The 20,382-nt window shown below is 44.8% G+C and overlaps 1 protein-coding gene across 2 annotated transcripts; it reads left to right on the top strand.

The window, feature by feature from the left end:
* The first annotated feature begins 3,869 nt into the window (after positions 1-3,869).
* Positions 3,870-13,819, top strand: Hrg (histidine rich glycoprotein). 2 transcript variants are annotated; one of them, XM_057765435.1, is made up of 7 exons: positions 3,870-4,085; positions 6,177-6,287; positions 7,022-7,112; positions 8,565-8,731; positions 10,085-10,165; positions 11,141-11,242; positions 13,101-13,819. In XM_057765435.1, exons 1-7 carry the CDS (start codon positions 3,870-3,872, stop codon positions 13,791-13,793), a joined length of 1,461 nt encoding a protein of 486 aa, XP_057621418.1. In that variant the 3' UTR covers positions 13,794-13,819. The 2 variants fall into 2 exon arrangements, with proteins under 2 accessions (XP_057621418.1, XP_057621416.1); XM_057765433.1 differs by having other exon boundaries at positions 13,098-13,819.
* Positions 13,820-20,382: the final 6,563 nt, after the last annotated feature.

Here is a 20,382-nt window from a genome sequence, read left to right as displayed (position 1 = left end):
TTTGTTTATACTTCCACACTTTGAGTTAGAGCAAGGCCGACTTGTCTACTCTTCAAGCTTCCTCAAGCAGACATCGTCTTACATCTCTGTGCCTCTCCTGCCTTGTGGACAACACCCTCTGAGACCCACACTCAACTTCCTCTTCTCCGGCTCACCTCTTAGATGCAATTTATCTACTTTTTAGTTCTCAATCTTTTTTTTCTTAGTCTGCAAATTCCATATGAGCAAGCCAACCAATATCAACCTTGTCAAATAACCAGTGGTTTGCAGATTGCTAATGTTACTGGCTCTGGAACCGCGGGAGTTGAGCACTTACAGTGGTGTAGTTCTATAGTCATTGCTGGGCTGGTTAGGTAGTGAAAGGTGATTGCTACCAAGCCTCACAATTTGAATCTGATCTCCAAGACCCACAAGGTAGAGAGAGCCAACCCCTGAAAGTTATTCTCGGACCTCATTGCTCTTTCTGTGATTCTGAGTCAGTGTTGGGTCTTCACAAGCCAATGACAGTGATTCTAAAAGTTCAATCTTGGATACTGTTCTTAATATACTCCTTATCCTTCTAGATAAAAGCCTTGGCCTTTGGTGATCAATGTCATTTTGAACACATTGTAATACCAAGAGTCATCAGTAATGCAACAGTGTGCATTAAGAACAGAAATCAAAATATTTCCTCTTGGTGTCATTTAACCAAGAGAGAGCCCAGATTTGAAAGCTCAGCTTTCCCTTTTTCTGTGGTGTGGGTCTGAGTCTAGGCCTGCCTGAAGGCCATCTTATCCATCTATCTGTCCCCATCTTTCTGTGTGTCCCTAGAAAAGAGCTTCTGCTTTGTATTTATTGAAGGGCACACACGGGGAAGAAATGAGGAACATTTTACAGAAATCTTTAACATAATTTTATAAGATGTTAAGTCACTGCCTCCACCTGATCCCAACTCACACAGGCAACAAACAGTATTACTGACATCACTGTTTCTCAAGCAATATCCATACACTGTATCCAATACTTGTAGTGGATTACCTGTGAGGCAACCTACAAAGACACATGCATTATTCATGGGTAAGGAGCATGGAAGTCTATATATGTTAAAATTACAGCTGTACATTAGTATAGGTTGTAAAGCTGATTTCCTCAGGGCAGTGGTGGTGCATGCCTTTAATCCCAAGACTTGATCTCTGAGTTAGAGGCCAGCCTGGTCTACAGAGCGAATTCCAGGACAGCTATGGCGGCCGTACAGAGAAACCTTATCTCAGAAAACAAACAAATAAACAAAATAAAACAAACAAAAAAGTTGATTTCATGGGAAAATCAAAGCAAATAAGTTAGACAGCCACACTGTTCTCCTAAGAGCACATTAAATAAACAGGCTGAGTACACAATAGGGGAGTGGTCTTAGGTCTTAAGTGACCCCAAAGTTTATTATTAACTCTGGCTGCCAGGCCCAGCAGGAGTTCCGGGGTCTTAGCATGAAGAGATATTCTCATGGCATTGCATCACCACATAGGGACTCCATCAATGTGTCTCTGTCTTAATTACTTTTGTGTCTTCAGTACAGAGGCCCAGTCCTTCTCAGTCTTGACAGCACCTTGGGGGTTATCTGGGAATTTGAAAACAGACAGTGTCCAGACACACCCCTAAAGACACTGATTCTACCTAAAGTGAACTGGATGCACGTACTGATATTTTCCTTCTGCTGGACAGAGACCCAGGCCTTTGTACGTGCTCCACAAGAGTCTACCACAGGAGTATCTCTGGCTCCAAACCAGGCCTTTTCTCAACGTTCCTTGAGTGTGCCTACCATGAAGGCAAGGTTAGTCACCAGTGCTGCAGATCCTCATAGTGGTCGTGCTCAGGAAGAGGTGACTCACTGTAGAGACACTACATGCAGCACTGAGAAGGAAGCCTAGGCAGGTTCTCTTGGGTTCCTTCTGAAGCTGCAGCCTCTGCAAGCGTGGAGGTTCCACACTTTAGAGGTGTTGGGGCTGCTGTATTCATGCCTGTTCCCAGTGCTGAGGTCTTCCCCAAATGGGATTGTCACCCAATTTCTCAACCCCTGTCCATGTCATCACTGTCTTCTTTCATGAGATTTGCTTTAAGAGCCACACGAAACTGGGATGGCACAGGAGTGCCCTTGGTAACAACACAAACACTAGTAAGTGGCATTAGTAACTCAGCATTGAACTGTGTTCTCAGTGACTTACACATGGCTTCCTCTTGTTTGTTTGTTTATTTTTCAAGACAGGGTTTCTCAATAGCTATGGAGGCAGTCCTGGAACTTGCTCTATAGACCAGGCTGACCTCAAACTCACAGAAATCCACTTGCTTCTGCCTCCCAAGTGTTGGGATTAAAGGCGCGCACCACCACCACCACTGCCTGGTCTACACATGGCTTCTTATTCATTACACAATATTGCCAAGAACTATCAGTTCACAGTTTATAGATGAAGAAACTAAGAGTCAGAAGACGTGGTGGTTTAAATAAGAATGCCCAACCCCAGGCAGGATTATTTTTTTATCAACTTGATATAAACTAAAGTCATCTGAGAAAGAAAATTAAGAAAATGCCTCCAAGTTGGGCAGTGGTGATGCATGCCCTTAATCCCAGCATTTGGGAGGCAGAGGCAGGCGGATCTCTGTGAGTTCAAAGACAGACTGACCTACAAAGGTAGTTTCAGGACAGCCAGGGCTACACAGAGAAACCCTGTCTCAAAACAAAATAAAAATAAATAAATAAAATAAAGGAAGAAATGAAGAAAAGGATATGCTTCCATAAAATCAGACTGTAAGGAAGCCTAGAAGACATTTTCTTAATTAGTGATTGATGAGGGAGGGCCCAGCCATTGTTGATAGAGCCACCCTGGACTGGCAGTCCTGGGTTCTATGAGAAAGCAGGCTGAGCAAGCCACAGGGAGCAAGCAGCACTCCTCTGTGGCTTCTGCATCAGCTTTTGCCTCCAGTTTCCTGCCCTGTTTGAGTTCCTGTCCTGGCTTTCTTCAGTGATGAACAGGAATATGGAAGTATATAAGCCAAATAAACTCTTTCCACCTCAAGCTGCTTTTGATCATAGAATTTCACCACAGAAGTAATAACTTTACTAAATACCCCCATAGGAATATTAGGGAGTGGCACTTCTTGATTCCAAAACCCAAGCCAGGCCCAGAGGTTCTCTTTTCCTGCTGCCTGCAGATCCAGATGTAGAACTTTCTTTCAGCCACTTCTCCAATACCATGTCCATCTTCATGCCTCCGAGCTCCCCACAATGATGACAATGGACTAAACCTCTGAAACTGTAAGCAAGCCCCAATTAAATGTTTTCCTTTATAATAGTTGCCGTGGTCATGGTGTCTCTTCACAGCAGCTACAAAACAATGACGAAGACAGAGGGGTTCTATAGCCTTACACAGTAAGAAAGTAACAGAGTCAGGGCTAGAAATTCCCATCTGATTCCACAGCCACAGCAGAAGGCCATGCCACGCATGAGACAGGCTGTTGGGTATGTTATTCCCTCAGATAATGTGGCTGGGCTCCACTGAGGAATTTTAATGCCATAATCCAAAGAGGCAGCCAAGGATAAAGATTTTCAACTGATACAGATAGAAGAAAAATTACTTCCAGTTCCATCCCCACACCCACACAATAAGTGTTTAGGGCCAAGCACACTTTGTATCAGTTGCCCACCAGATATAACCAAGGTTGTGTGGGTGATGAACTGACCCACGCAGCAATGTTATGTCTCAACTTTCTCTACACTAATCATTTACAGACTGTTGACAGATATTTGATCCTGGGGTCAAGGTGAACATCCACAGTTATATAACAAAACTCTATAAAACCTTTATCAATTGGTGCGTGCCACTATCGAGTCCTCTGCTATGGTGGACCACAGCCTAGAATGGTTTAGCACAATGAAGGTGCTCACTGTAGCACTGCTTCTAGTCACCCTGCAGTATTCCCATGCCCTGAGTCCCACCAACTGTGATGCTTCCGAGCCTTCGGCTGAGAAAGTTCTAGATTTGATCAATAAAGGGCGGAGGAACGGCTATGCTTTCCAGCTGCTGCGAGTCTCAGACGCTCACTTGGACACAGTGGTGAGAATGGCCAATGAGGTGCTGAGCTGGGAGGTCATGTGTGAAGGGGAAAAGGGACTAGAGTCCCTGAGCAGACTGCTTTGCAGAATTAATGACTTTCATCGGGTTTTCCTGTTTAGTTCCTGAAGCTTGCTCGAAATTGTTGGGTTTGCCTCTAAATTAATGTTTGTCGTTGGCATGTCATTAGTGATGCATCAGTCTGTAAGGAGCTAGAAGTACTATGCTGAGCCCATGCACTACTGGGCACTTTGAAAACTAGAACAAGAATCTGCTAAGTGCACAGAGGCCATATTTTGTGACCATGTGCCTGCCGAAGATATTGGAACAATTTAATAACAGATTTCTTAATACCAAAAGGGAAAGATGCTGGTGGGTTTTGGAGGGTGGACGGGGTTTGAATGGTGTATCCTAGCACATTGTCTCCTCTAGGAGAGTGGGGTATCAGAAAGAGGTGTGTTGCGAAGTAATTGAGGAAACAGGGAGGGAGTTACCGAAGTTCAGTGGGGTTCTGAAAAGGGCGGGATTCCGTGTGAAGCTGGAAAAGAGTAAGGCTTATCTTGAAGCCATGCAAACTCGTTGCCTTCATTTAGATTATATGGTTGTTTAGAATGGATTTGATAGGCCAGTAGGGACTGTAGAGAGATGCTGATTCTTCCCATTGCAGCAATAACAGTAACAACAATAGCCTTCATCTTCTCTGGTGAAATGACTGAAATAAGAAAGCCAGACCATGGATAACTGCAGACAACACACAAAACAATTTATACTTTCTACAGCACAGGAGACATGGAAGGACGGCAAAATGCAGAAGATGGGAACACAGGAACTTAAGACAAGCCATTTAATGACCATCTCTACCACTCTAAGCTCTTTGCCACATGTGTTGGACACAGGACGAAAGAGCAAGGCGCTACTTCTACCACTCTAAGCTCTTTGCCACATGTGTTGGACACAGGACGAAAGAGCAAGGCGCTACTTCTGAATGACAGTTCAGAGAGGTGGGAGGAGGGGACACAATGAGGTCGAGGAGACAGAGGCAGGTAATGGGGACATGAACTAAGAAGCTGTTCCTGTATTCAGGAATTTGGAACTGAGGACTAGACTGAGGTGGCAGCAAAGAAAAGGAAGAGATAGGACACAAGAGACATGTCACTGAAAAGCCGTCCAACCTGCTTGGTGATTGGCCAAAGCAAAGAAACTGATCAAAACAAGATCCATTCATCTTTCTCCTTGTTTGTTTATCTTGGCTGCTCCTGTTGCTATTTTTAGCTCAGGCTGGTCTTGAACTCCTGATCTTCCTGAGCTTTGGGGTCCTAGGTATGAACCCTGGGCCTATGCAATTTACATTTGTAGAGCCAGAACCCAAGTAAAGAATTAAGGAAGCCACTGAGGAGGATGAGGAAGTCCAGGGAGATGGAGCGAAAGTGAACAAGTTTAGCTCCAGACAAGATTAAGGAGGGAAAGCCAGTTCAGGAACAGAGGACAGGACCACAAATACAGACCAGAGAAGGCAGTGGCTGCTGTCACTTTGAACTCCAGGCTTGCATTTCCAATACCTCTACTTAAGCCAACAGGGCCATTTAGTGGCACCTTTATAAAGGAGAAAAAAGAAACATCCTGATCCCTAAGGAGAGGATTTAGAAATCACTATTTGAAGCTATTTATTCAAATACCTAGATTAGAGGACACAAGAGAATATCTGCAGAGATTTGGATATGCCAAGAAATTTTGTTTAAGAAGGGCGATTGCTGCCGGGCATAGTGACCTCAGCACTAGGGAGTGTGAAGCAGGACGTTCAATTCCAAGCCAGCCTGGGTTTTCACATCCTAGGATCTGTTCTTAAACAGGAAAGAGAAGAAGCAAGGGACAGAAAAAGGAAAGGGGAGGAGAATAGAGGGGAAGAGGGGGGAAGGGGAACGGAGGGGAATGGAGGATAATGGAGGGTAACAGAGGGGAGGTAAAGAGAGAGAAAGGAAGAAAAGGGAAAGAAAGAAATTCCTATCATTAAAAACAAAAACAAAAAACAAACCAAAACAAGAAATATCTGGATTCCCACATCCTACTGACCTGGTCCTTCCTTGTCATCCTTAGGGAAATGCCACCATCTACTACTTTGTCCTAGATGTGAAAGAATCTGACTGTTGGGTCCTATCCACAAAATCTGAGAATGACTGTCTTGAAGCTTCGCGGCAAACTGAAATCGTAAGTATCTAGGACCGCTGCTCTTCTTTCTTCTATCCACTCCGCTCACTCAGTGGAGCCACATGGAAGCTAGAAAAAGCTGCTTATGCATGAAGATGACGTCAACCTTAAATAGTACTCCCTTAAGAACCATTCTTGGGAACCCCGTTATAGTAAGTCGGCAGGGCTTGTGGCCTCCCCAGGAGAGAATCAGCAGCTAGGAGCCTTGGGCAAATCCCCAAACATCTTAGATGTCAGTCTCCTCAACTGGAACGCCCATGTCATTTCCAGACCCACAGTCTATACATTTATGAACTGGGAACTGTGTGCTGTGAAGACTGATGATCGGTCCTTCTGTTAGCAGTGACAGCCAGGGTTGCAGCGAGGAACACGGCCTTGCTGTGCATGCTAGCCCTGGTTACTGTCACAGGGGACAGCACAAGGGAATCAGCAGACATGGGATGTTAGGGACAGAAGAGAGAGTTTTGCACACCGAGGGGACACACTAGTTCTGTCCCCTTTGAAAATGTTTGGGAAGTGGTCACGATCCATTTAAACAGTTGCTCTCAGCAGGGTGTGGTGTGCCAATGGTGTGCAGCACACGGAGCAGGCTGAAAAAGCCGCTCTGGGACAAGACTGATGGACGAATCCCCAAATACACGTTACATGAGACAGTGTAACACGGCCTTGGTATTCTGCCATAGGCTGTCTGTGCACATGGTTCTGTAAGGGCTTAAAATCGTCTTGTTTTGCAGGTGATTGGACAATGTAAGGTCATAGCTACAAGATACTCTAACGAGTCTCAAGACTTTAGAGTGAACAACTATAACTGCACCACGAGCTCTGGTAAGGTCGTCTGCCGAATTGCTCATTCCAAATTAACACAGAACTCGATCATAAGGTGGTGTTCGTAAGGGAACACATGGTAGCCATCAGAGAGGGCCACAGCCCTTCCCTTCTCCATTCGCACTCACTGCTGAAATAGACAACATCCCCACCCTGGCAAACGTCATTTAAAGAGATTTACTATGTAAACATAGAGACTTCAAGAGGCAGTACACACACCATTAAAGAGATTTAGCTCTGAGTTTCGACCGGCCTGAGCTTAAGTTCAAACTTCCTTCTTTGCCAGTTGCCTCAGAGTCAACACTGTTGGAATGGAATCGTGTCTAGATTTTGTTTCCAAGGTCATGAACTTCTGCCAGCCCAGATATATTATCTTCAAAATAATTGTGGCTTGGGGAGTAGGTTATATAACCTCTTTAGGTTTTTCTCATTTAGGATTCTTGTTGGAATCAAATAGACTGTGTCATCTTCACAGAATCCTTAACACTTGGTAAGAACTGGCTTCGACAGTTAGACGTTCTATATCACTCCACAGTGTACAGAGTAGTTATATATTGTATTTTGTCATGCATTGGTCATTTTGTTTAACCTCACATAAGACTATGAAGTAATCATTGCCAAACTTTCTATTTTAGAGATAAAACTAACTGGATCTGGCAAAGATCCAATGTGTATTTTCAGAAGCGATGGAGACATAATAGATATGCCTATAGCTACAACTCTACAGCGTTGGTTCCAGAGTCCAGACTCCTATTTATTTTTCTGAAAGACTTAGTTTCAGAAAGACAGATTTCAGCATGATTGAACATAGGCAACAACCCAGTAGCTTCTACAGAAAGTTGTTTAAAGAAAGAAAGAAGCAAGGCATGGTGGTACAGGCCTGCCCTCCCAGAAGTCAGGAGGTCAAGGTGTGAGATTGAGGCCAGCTACAGAGTGATTCCTTGTGGTTGGGAAGACAGGAGAGAGCTGGGCGGTAGTGTTGCATACCTTTAGACCTAGCACTCAGGAGGCAGAGACAGGTGGATCTCAGTGAGTTTGAGGCCAGCCTGGTCTACAGAGTGAGTTCCAGGACAGTCAGAGCTACATAGAGAAATCCTGTATCGAAAACCAAAAAATAAAAAAGAAAGAAGAAAGGAGAGAGAGAGGAAAAGAAAGAGACTACTGGATCTTTTTCTGTACCTTTAACTTAAAGCTCGCTCCTTGACAAAGATAACAAGTTGTGAAGTCTGGAGTGGGCAAGGCATCATGGGTAGAGGTCCCAACAAGTACCAGCAGGCAGGGACAGCCTGATGTCTGTGCAGCTTGAATGACTGATCCTGACAAGTTACTTTAAGCATCAGTTCTTCTCTCTTTAATACAGAACCTAGTGTCCCCTGCACACCACACTTACATGAGCTGTATTCAGACCTGGTCCTCTGACCCCGCGGCCTCACCCTCTTTCTTCTTCCTTAGTCTCCTCAGCCCTGAGCAACACCAAAGACAGCCCTGTGCTCCTGGAATACCTTGGAGAGTCCGAGGTTCACAGACAACAAGCCCATAATGCCCTGGAAAAGTACAAAGGGGAGAACAACGGCTTTGCCTCTTTCCGAGTGGACCGAGTAGAGAGGGTTATAAAAGCGGTGAGTTTTCCCTGCTCCGACCTGGTGGGAGAGCTGAGGGGCACACACCATCTACCTGCCTCACCTGGCCAGCTTCCTTTCTGACAGTCACAGCCTTCGATGCTCGGCCACCAGCAAGGCCAATGCACAGCTTTTCTACAACTTCTTGAGAGAGAGTAGAACGAGGAAACACTGAACATCTGAAAGGAAAAAGAAAAGAATCCAAAGGAAAGGCAAGAGCATGATGGGGTTATTTGAGCATTGAAAAACCGTCCAATTTTAGCCTTCTTATATTATGGTTAGAATACTGAGGCTCAAAAAAACAAAAGCAAAATCCTCACCATGACCAGCACTGTCGCTTATGTTACCTCATAGACCACGAATTCTAGGGCCTCCCACACAGAACTGTCTGGTAGAACAGCCAGTTGATGGTTGGCCTTTGCTTTTCATATTTTAAAGATTTTTTATTTGCATGTGTGTGAGTGTTTGCTTGCGTATATGCATGTGCACTTTGAGTGTGCTCTGCCCCCAGAGACCAGCAGAGAGCACTGGATCTCCTGCTGTGGGTACTGGGAATTGAACTCATGTCCTTTGAAAGAGCAGCAGGTACTCTTAACAACCACAGTATTTCTCTAGCCCTGCCAAGTGTTTTGGAAAGGGAAACTCGAATAGGTCATGATGTTTTATGCAACGGGATACATATAATATGGTTTGCCATGAAGAGTGTTCTGGACTCACATGTATTGGCAAGAGAGAAAAAGCAGATTGCAGACCACTACTGAGCTTATGAGCCCATGCAAATGAAATATTTAAATATCTAAATATCCCTTCATGTGGAAAAGCCTAGAAGAAGAAACACATGAAAGCAGTGGCAATGGGGTTGAAGAGATTGTTCACATGTTGAGAGCACTGACCGCTCTTCTAGATGACCTAGGTTGGCTTCCCAGAATCCACATGGTAGCTCACAGCCATCTGTAACTTATTCCATAGGATCTGATACCCTCTTTTGAACTCCTTGGACACTGTGTGTACACAGAGCACAGTCACACATGCAGGAAAAACACCCCACACATAAAAACATAAATAAAATGGAAAAGAAAACAGTAGCAGCGACATCCCCCAAGAATGGGGGTCTGGGTTCAGGGGGGGGTGTTTTCCCTACAGTGCTTCTGCCTGTATATTAGAGTTTCTGCAAAATGGCGATCTCTTATCACCGACGTCATATATTTTTCCAAAGCAGAAGCCATAGAAAAACAGCATGCAGTTGTCATTTTAATTCCCATAGTGCTTTAAGAAATATTGAATAATAAGCATCTATTGCTTTTCCTCTTGATGTTTTCTGCTCCTGAAACTCTACTGATTCCTCTGTTCTAGAGAGGAGGGGAAAGAACCAATTACTATGTGGATTTCTCTATAAGGAACTGTTCTACACAGTATTTCCACAGAAGGCCTCCAGTAAGTATGACACACCTGTGAAACATGTCGTTTAGACAGTGATCACTACTCGAAGGGGCTCTTTCCTGTCAAATTGAGTTCCCTTACCAACACTCGCACCACCACTGCAGAAGGTAAGCGCTCATGTTTTCTCTGGTTTGCAGGTGGGAAAATAGTTTTACCATATACATACACGTGAAATTGAGTTTTCAATTCATCAAGATCAAAGGTTTAGTGAACTAATAACCAGTAGACACTAGGGCCATCAACAACCATGAATCAACCCCCAATGGGATGGTAAATGACAAGAGAAGAAGTGACCCTGGTTCCTGCCCCGGTTCACAGTCGAGCTTGGGTTAGAATCCAGGTCTGTCCAGCAGGACCTCATCCCTGATCAAACTGACCCATTATCTGCCGGAAGATCTTTCCAGAAATACTGGGTATCTCTGCCCCTTAGGCATTGCTTAGCAGGTATTTGGTCACAGTGATGAGAAAGTGGCTAACACATTTACAGCACCTCTCCACCTACTGTCTACTGAGCTTCCCCACAATTCCGCTGAAGCCATGAAAGTGTCTGGCTCCGCTACCCCAGAATAAGGAGGCCTGAAATCTCTTTTCATTTTGGTGGTTTGTTTGTTTGTTTGTTTGTTTTCTAGACAGGTCTCTTTGTGTATCCCTGGCTGTCCTGGAATTTACGTTCTAGTCCAGTGTGGCCTCGAACTCAGAGAAAGTAAAGTGCTGGGATTGAAGGGGTGCTCCACCACCCACCTAGAGAGGCCTGGAATCTAAACCATTTGCCTGTACACTCTTAGCCAGAAAGTGTCAGGAAATAGGAACTCTGTTCCGACCTCAACTCCAGGGCTTGTCCAAAAGGAAGACACAGACCTGGTCCCTTTCCTCGATCTTCACTCCCCTGTACTCAGACACTCACACACACATATGTGCCCATTCACTGTACACGCACTGACATACACTAACAGGCATCTTTTTTCACAGGTCTTTGGATTCTGCAGAGCAGTTTTGTCCTACAATGTAGATGCCACTGACCTGGAAACCCCAGAAAACATTGACATAAACTGTGAAGTCTTCGACTTTGAGGTAGGCTGGCTGAGCATCCTTTGTCATGAGCAGGACCAAGTTAAGTGATCATTTCTGATACATTGTACATTTGACTCATTTGGCTGTTATGACGTGTGTGTGTGTGTGTGTGAGAGAGAGAGAGAGACAGAGACAGAGAGATAGAGACAGAGTAGGTTTGTGTCATCAAGAACATGGCTCTATAGGTTTTATTTATTTTTATTTTATTTCATTTCTTTGGTTTTGTCTTTTTGTTTGTTTTTCTTCTTTTGAGACAAGTCCACACTTCATAACATTGATTGGTCTGGAACTCAGTATGGAAACCAAGCTGACCTCAAATTCCTAGAGATCTGCCTACCTCTGACTCCCAAATGCTAGGATTAGAGGTGTGCACGGTCACACCCAGCCGTATGTAACACTACCATGCCCAACCATAGATTTATTTCTAAGTTAAAGTCTGTTGGTGTAAAACTGTGATTCCAACATGTGGGAAGCTGAAATAGCAGAATAGCCAAATTCAATGCCAGCCTGAGTTACAGAGAAAGACTCTGGGTTTTTTGTTTATTTGTTTTGTTTTTTTTAAAAAAGAGCTCAAGTTCAGGGTTTGGAGACTAATTGTCTTCTGAAAGAGTGGCTATATTCTGGAAGAGTGTCTTTGAAAAACAAAAACAAACAAGCAAACAAACAAAAAAAAAACTGGACAATGTGGCACACACCTGTAATTCCAGCACTTGGGAGGCAGAGGTGAGCAGATCTCTGTGAGTTCAAGGTCAGCTTGGTCTACAGAGTGAGCCAAGGTTACATAGAGAAACCTTGTCTTGAAAAACAAAACAACAACAACAACAACAAAAGGTGTGCCTGTCTGTCCTCCAGAAGAGTGTCTTGGGACTAAGGTGGGAATGTCATATCCGCCATAAGATGCTAGTTTAATAGACAGGTACCATTCCTTGATAGAGTTTCATTACTTTTCATTGAAATGAGAAAAATAAGACAGGGTTTTTCTGTGTTTAGCCCTGGTTGTCCTATAACTTGCTCTGTAGATCAGGGTGGTCTCAAAATCACTAAGATCTGCCTGTCTCTGCCTTCTTAGTGCTGGGATCAAAGACATGCACCACCATTGCCTGGAAAAAATAATATAATTTTTTAAAATGAAACATCATCCAAAGGACCACCATTACTTTTGAGATTATCTTTCTAACTTGTCAAAATAGTATTCCTCTTGGGAAATAATCATGCTATTCAATGACAGTTTTTCTTAGTATTTTCTTTTCTTTTATTTTTTTAAATGTTTTTTAATATTTATTTATTATGTATACAATATTCTGTGTGTATGCCTGCACCACACACATGTAAGAGGGCACCAGACCCCATTACAGATGGTTGTGAGCCACCATGGGGTTGCTGGGAATTGAACTCAGGACCATTGGAAGAGCACGCAATGCTCTTAACCTCTGAGTCATCTCTCCAGCCCGTTTTCTTTGTATTTTAAATGTAATCTGGCTAGAAAAATATTTAAGAACTGGGCTGGCAAGACTGGCTTGACAGTTAAGAATAGTAGCTACTCTTACAGAGGATCAGGGTTCAATTCCTAGCCCCCCCCCCCATAGTAGCTCACAGCTGTTTGTACCTCCAGTTCCAGGAGCTCTGATGCCCTCTTCTGGCCTCCACTGGCACTGCACACACACACAGAGCACACAAACATAGAAGCAGGCAAAACCCCACACACATAAAATAATAATTTCTTAAAAATTCAAAGAGTTTCTTTTGGTATCCTACTTCTTCCACTGATTTGTGAAACCTTTGAGAACCTCTGGTCTAAGTCAAGCCTAACATCTAACTTCTTACATAATTATATTCACTTTCCTGTGTCTTTTAGCAGGCTAGAAACGCGAGTGACATAAAACCCCACTGGGGCCGTGAGCATTCTCCTTTTGGCAAACACCCACGTGGTCCTCATGGTCGTGAGCATCATGGAGCCCCTCCTCACGGACCCCCTTTTTACGGACACCCTCCACATGGACCCCCTCCTCACGGACACCCTCCACATGGACCCCCTCCACATGGGCCCCCTCCACATGGATACCCTCCTCATGGACCCCCTCCACATGGACACCCTCCACATGGACCCCCTCCTCACGGACACGATTTCTATGACTATGGACCCTGTGATCCACCCTCCAATGATCAAGAACACAACGGGCCACCGCATCATCGGGGCCATGGTCCACCACACCATCGGGGCCATGGTCCACCACACCATCGGGGCCATGGTCCACCACACCATCGGGGCCATGGTCCACCACATGGCCACTCAGGGAAAAGGGGTAAAGGGTTCCCTCCTTTCCACCATCGACAAGTCGGAAGTATCTACCGACTCCCTCCACTAAATGCAGGTGAAGTTCTGGCTATGCCTGAAGCCAATTTCCCCAGCAACTCAATGTCGAATTGCAAGACTCCCCTACAACCAGAGATCCAACCCTTCCCCGAGGTAGCCTCAGAGTCATGTCCAGGGAAATTCAAGAGTGAATTTCCACAAATTTCTAAGTTTTTTGCAAATATGCCTCCAAAATAAAACCTGATATCTTGGTGTGGGGAAAAGAGACAAATTCTGAATAAATAAAAATGTGAACAGTAAGAAATGAAAAGTGTGGTTTTTCTAACTTTATTTTCCTACTTAGCGAAGTGTAGGAAAGAAGCCGGCACAAGACAAACAGACAGATGGAATGAGATGAAGGACATCAGTGCTATGAGTCAGGGTTGCATTCTGTCACTGGACACTGCATGGGATGGGGCAGATCTCTAACACTCGGAATTCCTCTCTTTCTTGGGTTAGCTCCCTAATCATAGAGTCTCTGTTCACACTTATGCGATAGCTGGGTGTGTTAGCTACACTGCGGTTACAGCGATACCATACCACGACTAAGGGATCTTACGGAAGCGTTTGTTTTGTCTCGTGGTTCCAGGGAGATGAGAGTCCATTGTGGTGGGGAGGCCTGGCAGCAAATGACAAGCATGGCAGGTGACAGGAACTGGAAGCTGAGAGCTCACATCACAAGCACAAAGTAGAAAGAACTAGAAGCAGCATGGGGCTTTTAATCTCAAAGGTCACATGACCCGCCCCCTCTGGCAAGGCATACTTCCTAAAAGAATCTCCAGAAAAGACCACAAACTGGGGACCCAAAGTTCAAGTATCAGCCTATGGGGACATTCTCAATCAAACCAGTACAGCGGACATACTAAGAAAAAATACATTTTTTAAAAAAGACTGCTAGAAAGGTCACTCACAATGTCTTCTAGTGCATGCTATCAAATTTCATTATAAAGCATTTGATAAAACTGGCTATAAGCTGCAAAGAAAGTTTTAACATAATCAGGAACAAAATTTCAGATGTTCAAGAAATGGCTTTCATGTTCCACCTAATCCCCATTTCACACAGGCGCTCTCTAGGACTAAGGGGACACTAAACCTGGTCCTCTCTGCAGTCTCCCCAGTTTTGTACCGCAGAGTGCTCTGCTTGGGTGAACACAGAAGACCATTGGCCTGTGCTCATCTCTCTTTGAGGCTATTCAATGGCCACTTCTATATCCAACTAAAGATAAAAGATCCCTGGAAGGTCCCCAGGGAACAGGAGCGCCTAGATACACCACATGGCTATACCGAGATGTCTCAGGTGGCTGTGTCGAGACGCCCCACAAAGCTGTGCCTAGATGCCCCATGTAGCTATGCCGAGATGCACCACAGGGATCTTGCCTAGACTGTGTCCTCAGAAGGCAGAATCGAAGACTGTCCCCCAGAAGGGAGAACGGAGCTCGGCATCTCAGGAACCCTTGACCTCTGTTCTTTTCATCTCTTTCCCACAGTCTGAGATGAGTTTGCCTTATTCATTTTTGGTGCTAAACAACTCTTTTTCTTCCACTTGAATACCCTTCTCCCCTTTGTTCTCAATCTGAACTCACACCCCTGGAGCCATATTAATCAGTTCCAGATTTTCTCTACTTCCCAGCCACAATGGTCATCACTCCTCTAAACACCAAATAACCAGCACGGCACAGGCACTGGCCAGTTCTAGCAATCATTTAGGATATTTGGCAACCAGAAATAACCACTGTGACCACTCTATGGGGGCCAGCTAACTGTTGCCCTAGGGAACCTCGTTCTTTTCCAGAAGCACGAACCTAGAGTCAGCTGCCTGAGAAAAGAGCTGAGAAGGGGGTTTTCAGGAAGCCAAGAACAAATAAACTCAGGTTAACAACCCAAAATATTATTTACCACAGATTTGTTTTGTTATTTATGTTGTTGTTCCTTTCTTTGTTTTTGAGGTGGGGTTTCTGTGTAGCCCTGGCTGTCCTGGCAATCACTCTGTAGACCATGTTGGCCTAGAACTCACAGAGATCCATTCACGTCTGCCTCCGGGGTGCTGGGATAAAAGGCGTGTGCCACCACACCCGGCTCGTTCTTTAACTTATAAAGCTTGTTGACAAATATTTCTTGAGTTTATGGAAATACATCTTGAAAAGTACAGATATTAGAAGCCCTGATCATTTTAATAGATATACTATTGAAGTTTCTACAGATAAACAATACAGCAATAAACACAGAAAACAAGCTGGGCACCGTGGTACAGACCTTGAGGGTCCAGAGCACAGGAGGCAGAGGCAGAGGCGGAGGCAGGAGGATCCTTGTGAGTTTGAAACCAGCCTGGTCTACATAATGAGTTCCAGGACAGCCAGAGCTGTGTAATAGAGAGAGCTTGTCTCAAAAATTAAATAAGAAACAAAAGAATCAGCCCTGAAAGGAGTGTCTTTACACTCAACAGGGCCACACCTACTCCAGCAAGGCCACACCTGCTCCAATAGGGCCACACCTACTCCAGCAAGGCCTCACCTACTCCAGCAAGGCCACATCTACTCCAACAAGGTCACACCTACTTCAAAGAGGCCACACCTACTCCAACAAGGCCACACCTACTCCAGCAAGGCCACATCTACTCCAACAAGGTCACACCTACTTCAAAGAGGCCACACCTACTCCAACAAGGCCACACCTACTCCAGCAAGGCCACATCTACTCCAACAAGGCCACACCTACTCCAGCAAGGCCACATCTACTCCAACAAGGCCACAGCTACTCCAACAAGGTCACAGCTACTCCAATAAGGCCTCACCTATTCCAACAAAGGCACACCTGCCCCAACAGGACCACACCCACTCCAACAAGGCCACACCCACCACAACAGGACCACACCCACTCCAACAAGTCCACACCTACTCTAACAAGGCTACACCTACTCCAAAAAGGCCATACCCACTCCAACAGAGTCACCCCTACTCCAACAGGTCACACCTACTCCAACAAGCCACACCTACTCCAATAGGCCACACCTACTCCAAAAAGGCCACACCTACTCCAAAAAGGCCACACCTACTCTAACAAAGCCATGTCTACTCCAAGAAGACCACACCTACTCCTACAAGGCCACATGTACTCCAACAAGGTCACAGCTACTCCAACAAGGCCACATCTACTCCAACAGGGCCACAGCCACTCAAACAAGGCTACACCTACTCCAACAGGCCACACCTACTCCAACAAGGCCACACCTCCTAATAGTGCCACTCCCTGTGGTCCTATGGAATCCATTTTCTTTCAAACCACAAAGTCAGTAACTTTTAGAACTCAGGTTAGAGCTCTGAGCAGCCTCCTCCAAAGCCATATCCTTTACCGGCTGGCTGTTCTGGTTCTGAGTCTCCACTGAAAACATCCACAGTGATCCGTGTCCTTGACAATAGTGTACCTTACTCACTTCCTCTTTTCCTTCTGCTCAACCTGGAAACTTATCTATGGTGAAGAAATACGAAGGCATCTTTATACTCTAAGAGCCTGGAACTGAAAAAGCATGGGACAAAACCGGTCTCGCTGAACATAACGGACAATGAGGACTACTGAGAACTGAAGAACAATGGCAATAGGTTCTTGATCCTATTGCACGTAATGGCTTTGTGGGAGCCCAGGTAGTTTGGATGCTCACCTTAATAGACCTGGATGGAGGTGGGTGGTCCTTGGCCCTCCCACAGGGCAGAGAAACCTGCTTGCTCTTTGGGCTGAGGAGGAAGGAAGACTTGATTGGGGGAGGGGGAGGGAATGGGAGGTGGTGGCGGGGAAGAGGCAGAAATCTTTAATAATTAAATAAATTAATTAATAAAAAAAAGAGCCTGGAACATTAGCGGGGCCTCACAGCCAGAGTTAATGATACACCTTGAAGTCTCTTAAGTCCTAAGACTGCTGTTCTCCTGTGCACTCGGGGTGTTTGTTCGATTTGCCTTCTTGATAACAGTCAGCAACCGACCTTACTTGCCTTAGATTTCCCATGTCAGATTTTACAACCTAAGCTAACACAAAACTGTAATCTTAAATGATGTACTCTTCCATGCTCCTGATACAATGTAATACATGTGTGTGTGCATGTGTGTTATGATAATCATTTGCTGAAAACAGCAAATAGACTGAAGGGGGCTTAATAAAATGAGTCTCAAGCATAAATGTTGAGGGTAACACGGATATTGCTCGATAGCATGTGTTGTTTGTTGTCTGGGTCATTTTGATGTAGGAGAAGCTTGAAGGAGAAACATTGATGCAATAAAGGATTTACAAATGAACATTCTTCAGGAAATATTAAGTTCCAGGAAGTAGAGTTGAGTTGAAGGAGCACTGCCTCTGATACGACCTCAAGGTTAGTGTACTGACCACACTTGTTAGAAACACAAAAGAAATTTTTGTGCCATAATTGAAATGGTAGCATGTGCTGTCATTGTAGGGAAACCTACCCATGTGGAGGGTTTGACTAGTTTAACCATGCACTGATACAGAGGACGTGAAATAGCAATGTAATTAATGTAACAGTAATTGTACCTATTGCATAGCAGGTGAAGGGCTGGCTCCAACAAGGAGCAAGCAAGCGTTACGTCTCTAATGCTCAGACTTTCTTTGCTTCCCCATAATCACAGCTTTGTATGCTACTCTTATTTAATAGAACCTCTGCTGAATTGATTATGTCTGTGTTTTCCTTTGGGGTTTTGTAAACCAGATGATTTGGCCACAGGTTGGAAGACAAGTCACATGATTGAGACATGAGCAGTCAGTCTCTGTAACCTGTGGTGCTGGACTGTTTCATTTACATGAAAGATTACGTGTCTCTACTTTTACCTTCAAAATTTGCTTAAATAAAAGAATTTCTAGGGGATAAAAACAAAAACAACCCCATTAAGATATTTGGCGGGGGGGGGGGGACCTGGAGAGATGGCTCAGAGATTAAGAGCACTGACTGCTCTTCCAGAGATCCTGAGTTCAATTCCCCACAACCACATGGTTGCTCAAGCAATTGTCTGTAATGAGATATTGAGATCTGGTGCCCTCTTCTGGCCTGCAGGCAGAACACTGTAGTAAACTAAAAATGTCTTAAAAAAAAAATTCTTAGCCAGTTCTCCAGTGCCAGAGACAGATTTAAAAGTAAAAGAGAGAGATGGCTCAAAGCTTAACAACACTGTTTGCTCTTCCAGAGGTTCTGAGTTCAATTGCCGGCAACCACATGGTGGCTCACAACCATCTATAATGAGGTTTAGTGCCCTCTTCTGGGAAGCAGGCATACACACAGACAGAACAAAGTATACATAATAAATAAATAAATCTTAAAAAAAAGAAAAGAGTAAAGATATTATGATTTTTAGTCAGGCACTGGTGGAAGATGCCTTTGATCCCAGCAGAGGCAGGTACACTGCTGTGAGTTTGAAGCTAGCCTGGTCTACAGAGTGAGTTCCAGGACAGCCAAGGATACATAGAGAAACCATGTCAAAAAAAAAACAAAACAAAACAAATAAACAAAAAAGATACCATGACTTCCACATTCTTCAGGTGAAGAAACTGAGATGGGAAGGTTATGAGATTCTGACTCACAAACACACATGGGCATACATGGAAACTCACACTCATTCACACCTAGACACATACCCAGCCAAGCATGAAACACACACACACACACACTGACATGCATGCCCTTGCCTGTACAGACACAGTCACATAGACGTTTAGGAGTAGAGCCAGACTGACACCCATGTAGGACCTCTAACCAAGTGCCTATTCCCGCCATGCTCTGTAAAGTCAGCATTCACCCCACATCAACGACAGCACCCCGCCTCGGGCTTCTCAGGCAGGCTCCATCACAAGCTAGAGATTCCCGTGGCACACACAGAGTTCAATCTTTGGGGCTTTTATTACTTCATCCTCTCTTTCTTCTTCCTTTCTTCCCTCCCTCTGTCCTTCCTTTCATTTCTTCTTTGATGTTATTATGTGTGTGTTTATGAGCGAGGATGAGAAGGTGTGGGTGCAGGCACAAAGGCCACAGCCCACATGTGGAGGTCAGAGAAACATCAGGACTATATGACTGTCACCACGGTAAGAAGAGTCTTCTTGTTTCTCCTGCTGTCATACTCCAGGGCTGTGAGCTTCCTGGTGACTCTCACGTCCCCCACCTCCTGGTTCACAGGATCCTAAATGTGTGTCACCATCCAGAGCTTTTTCTCTGACTTCCAGGCATCAAACTCAAGTTGTCAGCATGAGGATCCTGGGGCAGGCACTTTTACCTGCTGGGCTCTTGCTGGCCACTCCCCTCCCGTTTTTGCTTGAATTAATAGAATTGAGCAGAGAGGCTGGTTTTGCAGATGTGCCAGTGCCCTGGGTGGAGCTCCCAGCACTCGGCTGATGTTCCTGGGCTTGCACTTTGCAGGATACAGCAGATCTGACAGAAGCCTGCCTTTGTACACACACATCCCATTTATCCCATTAGCTGCTTCTATACACACTGACATCCCATTAGCCTGCTTCTGAACACACAGACATCCCGTTAGCCTGCTTCTATACACACTGACATTCCATAAGTAATGCTGTGTGGGAGGTTTGTACATTGTCCTCACGTTTACACATGGAGAAACCTTTGTAATTGGCCCAGTAACGTTGCAAGAGGCTAACGGAATTGGTTGTTGCTTTTAGCTCCTCTTTTATTGGTTTCTGCTCTAATTCACTGTACAATGTTGTGCAATGTTTTGGAAATGGGCTCTGCCTTCCCACATTCTTTCCAAAGTCAAAGACGCAGGTCAACAACCCCTGT

The sequence above is a fragment of the Chionomys nivalis genome, chromosome 3, assembly GCF_950005125.1.
Source record: "Chionomys nivalis chromosome 3, mChiNiv1.1, whole genome shotgun sequence".
Lineage (NCBI taxonomy): Eukaryota > Metazoa > Chordata > Mammalia > Rodentia > Cricetidae > Chionomys > Chionomys nivalis.
This window is presented reverse-complemented; position numbering and strand designations above follow the sequence as displayed.